The sequence below is a fragment of the Chenopodium quinoa genome, unplaced genomic scaffold (genome assembly GCF_001683475.1).
Source record: "Chenopodium quinoa cultivar QQ74 unplaced genomic scaffold, ASM168347v1, whole genome shotgun sequence".
Classification (NCBI taxonomy): Eukaryota; Viridiplantae; Streptophyta; class Magnoliopsida; order Caryophyllales; family Amaranthaceae; genus Chenopodium; species Chenopodium quinoa.
In genome coordinates, this window is record NW_018742879.1 from 756283 (window position 1) to 762375 (window position 6093).

The 6093-nt window shown below is 40.1% G+C and overlaps 1 protein-coding gene across 1 annotated transcript; it reads left to right on the plus strand.

The window, feature by feature from the left end:
- Positions 1-1256: 1256 nt before the first annotated feature.
- On the plus strand, positions 1257-5503 carry LOC110726359 (protein Asterix-like). The gene is made up of 3 exons (XM_021905833.1): positions 1257-1498; positions 1725-1825; positions 5308-5503. Exons 1-3 carry the CDS (start codon positions 1355-1357, stop codon positions 5369-5371), a joined length of 309 nt encoding a protein of 102 aa, XP_021761525.1. The 5' UTR covers positions 1257-1354; the 3' UTR covers positions 5372-5503.
- Positions 5504-6093: the final 590 nt, after the last annotated feature.

Here is a 6093-nt window from a genome sequence, read left to right on the forward strand (position 1 = left end):
ATTCACGTCTTTCACCACTTTACAGGTGGACAAGTAGAGCAAAGTATCCAGATCAAACTAGAGTTACTAATCTTACTATAAACATCATACTATCACGAGCTAAATGTCCTACATTAACTATTCAATCAACTACGCGATTGAGTTATCTTTATACATGTGGAAATACTTTAATTTAAACACTAAGATAGACATGTTTCAACTACAATTCTACTCCGTATTATATTTGAAATAACATAATTTGTATTATCTTTTCAAAATAAAACCGTATATTTCTTCATGGTATACAATAAGGGGTCGTTTGGTTTGCAGGGGGTAATCGGAATGGAATGAACAAAGGGAATAAAAGAGAATGGAATGAAAAACCTTTCCAAGTAGTATGTTGTTTGTTTTAAAAAAAAATAAAAGGAATGGAGCCACCAGTCCACCACCACACCACCACCACACAGCCACACGAACAACTCATTCCTTCAAATTTCCAGCCATCACCCAACCAGCCCACCGCCCAGCCACCACCTAGTCACACTCGTCGCCCCTAGTCGCACCTCCCCCACCCATCGCCGCCGTTCCTCGCCGCCCAAAAACCCCACCCTCCCCCAAAACCTTCCCCTACCCTTGAAAAACCCTAGAAATCCCTCCTCCCTGTAAAAACCGCCAACCTAGGGTTTCGAGGGTGGCCAACGGTTCTTATAGGGAGGAGGAGAGATTTCTAGGGTTTTTCGAGGGTAGGGGAAGGTTTTCCGGGGGAGGGGAAGGGTTTTTGGGTGGAGAAGAAGGGCGATGAGAGGAAGGTGAGGTGTGGCGAGGGTAGCTGGGTGGTGGATGCTCGGGGAAGGGGTGGCGATGGTCGGGAAGGGGTGGCGAAGAAGGGCGAGGGGAAGGTTTTTAGGGGAGGGGAGGCTTATCGGTGGGCGGTGATGGTCGGGGAAGGGGCGGCGATGGTGGTGGAGGTGCGACTGGGTGGTAGTTGGGTGGTGGGGGTAAGGTAAAAGGGTGGTGGCTAGTGTGTGTGTGGTGGTGGAGGGGTGGCTAAGGAAAGGGAATGAAAAAGGTAGAGGGGTGGGGAATGAGTTTAGAACAATTTTGGATAAATTCAAAAATAAAAATGGAGAATGGGAATGACAAAAGATGCAAAACAAACAATTATAAAGGGAATCATTCCCATTCCTTTTCCTCATCAAAGAGAACCAAACGGCCGCCCCTAATAGTAACCCGGCCCGGGACACTGCCCTGACTCAAAAACTAGTCTAGCCCCATACAAAACCTTTTGACTACATCCCGGTTCGCTCCAGCTGTAGTAAGCAGAACAGAAGCCAGATACAGAGAGAAGAAGAAGAAGAAGAAGAGAGGAGAGAGAATGTCTTCATCAGGGAGCGATCCAAGGCTACCATCGGCTGCCAAGCCATTCAGCAGAGCTCCTCAAGATGTTCCGCCTGAACTTCCCGTCGATTACTCCGGCTTCATCGCCGTCTTATGTGCCGTCGTCGGCGCCATGTTCAGGGTAATTCTAATTCTTTTCTCTCCTTTCTTTTCCAATTTTATTAAATTTTGTCAAATCCTTTTTTTTTTGTTTATTTTTTCATCAAAGATTCAATCTTTAAGCTGCTAATTCCATGATCTTTTGTCTACATTTTCCCAGAAATTGTAATATTAATTTTTGATGAGATTTGCTATTATTTAGAGGAATTCTTGTTAATTTAGCCTTTTTGTTGTTGTGATTGTTGCAGTATAAGTTGGGATCTTGGCTCGCAATAATCTTTTGTGCGCAGTCATTAGTGAATATGAAAAACATGGAGAATGATCTTAAGCAGATTTCCATGGCCATGATGTGAGTTTTCCCTTCATCCTTTAAATTTCGCTTTATTTTTTTGCAATCAGGTTATTGCTCGTTTTCGTGCTCGAATCGATTGGTTGCATTGTATGTGGTTAGACTTGTTACCGTTGATAGAGAATTATATGAATTTTATCTATATATATCTCAGGATGTATTTGTCATGGGAAAGGGAATGATTTTTCTTTCGGAAGATGGGTTTATTTAGGTCTATTCAAAATTTGAACTTAGTTCATGATAACCTGGGATTTACTGATTACCATAGAAGTGGTATTATTTCGTTCTTGTAGCACTGTTATGCCAACTTGCTAAGATTTAGTGTTATTGCTATCTCAAGCTTGTTGGTATCCACTTATGGAAACAAATGCGGAGTACAAATGGTTACTTAAAGAAGCTGGACATGTTTTTGTATGTTTGGAGGTTTTAGATTAGCATATCTTAGTCCAGATAAACTGGTCCGTCAAGCAAAACTATTTGCATAGTTGATTTATCATGTCAGTGCTTGAAGGTAAGAGACTCTCCAAGGTGGTAAGGTGATAGGGTATTCAGTCTTGGAGTCTAGACATGCTGAGGTGTGAAGCAAAGACTTGTCTAGGTGAAAGTGAGATGCTCGTTACTGTACTTGAAAAATGTAGTCATTCATTAACACTTTCTTTGGATTGAAGGAAATGGAGGGAAGGGAAATAGAGGGATAGATTATCTTTCATTTGGATAACAAATGAGGAAGGAAGGGAATTGGAGGGAGAGAAACGGGAGAGTAAATTGTAAGAAATTGATCCCTCCATCAATGGAGAGATTTGGAAGGAAAACTCATCTTTCTTCCCTCCCCTCCCCTTCACCTCCCTCCCCTTGTTTTCTTTCCTATTTCTTTATCAAAACACACCATAAGAGTGTGTTTGGATGGAAGGAAATGGAGGGAAAAGAAGGGAATAGAAATGGAGGGAGGGAGTATCTTTCATTTGGATAGCAAATTGGGGATGAAGGGAATTGGAGGGAAGAGAAATGGAGGGATTAAATTCTAAAAAAATGATCCCTCCAACAATGGAGAGATTTGGAAGGAAAATTCTCCATTCTTTCTTCCCCTTCCTTTCCCTTCCCTCCCCTTCACCTCCCTCCCCTTCTTTTCCTTCCCTTAACATTACCCAAACAAGCTGTAAAAGAAAGTTGATCTAGAGTATTGTGTCAATAATTATTGTACCTTATGAAAAAGATTTGGAGATCCTTGACTTCTATATTAATTAGTCATACTGTGAAGGCGCACCTCTTCTGCCTTAGGGCACAGCCATGTCTCTTCACCTAGAGTCGTGAAGGCAATTGTCTTGTGCACCTCACGCCTTAGCCAGCCATGCCTTTTTCTGCAATGCTTCAAGCCTTTAAGTTTAAGATTCTCTAAGGTTACAGGGTGACAGGGTCTTCAGTCTTTGAGTCTAGGCATGCTGGGGTGTGAGGAAAGGGTGTCTAGGTGAAAGTGACTTGAAACTAGTCATTCATTTAAAGAAAGTTGATCTAGAGTATTGTGCCATTTATCATTATTAACTGTACCATATAAAAAAGAATTGGAGATCCATGACCTCTATATCAGTTAGTCATACTTTAAAGGCGCACCTCTTCTGCCTTAGGAAACATCCATGTTTCTTCACCTAGAGTCATGGATGCAATCATCTTGTCCATCACTCCATCTCACACCTTAGCCAACTGTGCCTTTTTCTGCAATGGTTCAAGGCTTTGAGTTTATGGATTTTGGGTAAACTCCTTTGTATCTGCTCCCAAATTTGCTGGGTTTGTGATGGGTTGACATCCGAGTCTGATCCTTCTCTAGTAAACCCTTTTAAACAATCAAATGTAACTCCACCAGATGTAACCAATACATAGGTATCATTAAGAGTTGATAAAATTCTTTGCATACGTTTCTCAGTTTTAAGTTGCAAATTGAATATATATGGAATTGTGAAATCATGCAGGCTAACTGCTTTCAATGTGAAATTCTGAGAATCGCCCATCTTACGTCCTTGTCAAGAATCTGATAGAGACCATAGAGTGGACTAAAGAGGAATTTTGGTTGCTAGGAAGTGAGCAGTTATTAGTACAGCAGAGGAAAAAAAAATAGTTGGTTCACTTTTTTTTTTTTTTTTTTTTTTTGATTTCTGTGTGTGTGTGTGTGTGAGAGTGAGAGAGAGAGAGAGAGAGGGGGGGGGGGTATTGAAAGTCCTGACACTTGACAGAACATCTTGCAAGAAAAACGAGATAGGAAAGTGAGATGATAATCAATTGTAATCACCAAAATTGCAGGAAATTCAGAGCCTCCTGGGATTTGATATGATGTTTTTGAAACTTTAGACAATAGTATTGTTAGATGCCAAGAATAAATCTATCTTGTCAATAGTTGTAGTGTATAAATTTGAATTTAGTTGCATTATAAGAAAGCGAAGATTACTGATGGAATCTTGAGGTCATAGAGGGAAAGAAGAACTTAATAAAAGTTAAAAATTGGTAATGTAAAGAACGTGTTCTTTAAATTTATCTGAAGTTTCCAGAGCCGAAACGCTTTGAGGGAGTTAAAACAAGATGTCAAAGTTTCCTTGCAAGTTGCAATGTACTCCATAGGTGGCAGTAATCCCATGGAATAATTAAGAAGATGCTTAATGATGGTTTGGAAAAAAGGAAGAAGAAGAAGAAAGCAGAACTTGAAAGGTTGCTGTAAAATGGAATCAGAGCCCAAAGTAGCTACAAGATTTGATGTGGGATGGATGGGTGATTGGTAGCCTCTTCTTGAAGAGCAATTTTCTGTATCCGTGCTAGCTCTCACCTCTCAGTCTGTGCTTCAGGTATGGCACCTTTTTGGTGCCTCTACTTGATAAAATATCTTTCACGTATGCATTGCATTTCTGGATGGTGGTTTGGAATTTTGGGTAACAAGCCTAATCAAACAAAATATAGGACATGGAGTTCCACCTAAATACCAAAGGTCTCATGATGGTTGAAATTAGGACTGGTTTAAAAGTGCTATTAATGGCAGAAGTTGGAAACCAACATTAATGTTTATTTGAGATGATATGGATATTTGGTAGGTTCAGACGCTCAGTCATGATGGTATGGGTATTTGGTAGGTTCAGTCAAGATGCTATGGGTAATCCTTATGCATGTGTATCTATCTGCCCATCATGTGTTATACCTAGTTATTCACATTCTATTGATGGTTATTATGGTAGCATTTAGAGGGGAAGGAAAACTCTAGGTTATAAATTCAATCACTTCTATTCAATCACTTATTCATGTGTATCTATCTGCCCATCATGTGTTTGATTTCAGTTTGAGTACTGTAATCTATGCTGCTATATTAAAATATCTTTTATGAAACCTCATCATGTGGTGCTTCCCTTGGCTAATGCATCATCACTGTTCTTCAATGGCAACTGCGCTGTTTTCATGTTCGTTCTGATTCTAAATCCTCCAATGTGTTTTCTTTACTTGGATTCCAGGTTTGCAATTATGGGATTGGTGACGAACTACATGGGGCCACGACCACCAGTTTCAAAAACTTGACAGTGCCTTAATTTTCCTGCTTACAATTAGTTCCCTAAACTTCTACAAATGGTCTTGTAATGACAAAGTATTACACCCTCATAATATTTGTGTTATGTTTTGGCAATCTGGATCATTTTTGACATCGTGCTATATAAAGTTTTTTCTTTTTGACAAATATTTCATATAACGAAACAGAAGTACAATCTGAGAGCAAACTAAAGCAAGAAAACACAAAACAACAGAGGAAACTAAAAATAAGAAACCAAAACAAATAAATATCAAAACGACCAGAAAAGAAAACGACGTTGACGAGCCCGAACAACCAACCAGTGCGCTGGAGCAACCCAACCCAAACCCTGAGACGAGGAACCTTACGAATCCAATAGGAATCAAATTGTTTAATAGAATGTCTCGGATAGCCCCCAACAACCAAACACAAGAAATATCATCCGAACACGAACGACAAAACATGGAAACCAGAACTGTGCTGTTCGTAAAGAGTATAGGACTAAAAAAAACCTTTTCGTCTTGCAGCCAGAAGAGCCCATAAGCAAGTCTATAGTTTCGATTGTAAAGCTGACGAAGACCGACAAGCTCGGGAAAACCCACCCAAAACAGTAGGGGAAAGCTCACTCTGAAAATCCAACCTGCCCCTGCTGATCATGACTGTTCTGATGAGTCTATTTTATATATATTTTTATTCCCCGTCCCACGGTCATATTTGTGCTTATTTGAGCTCT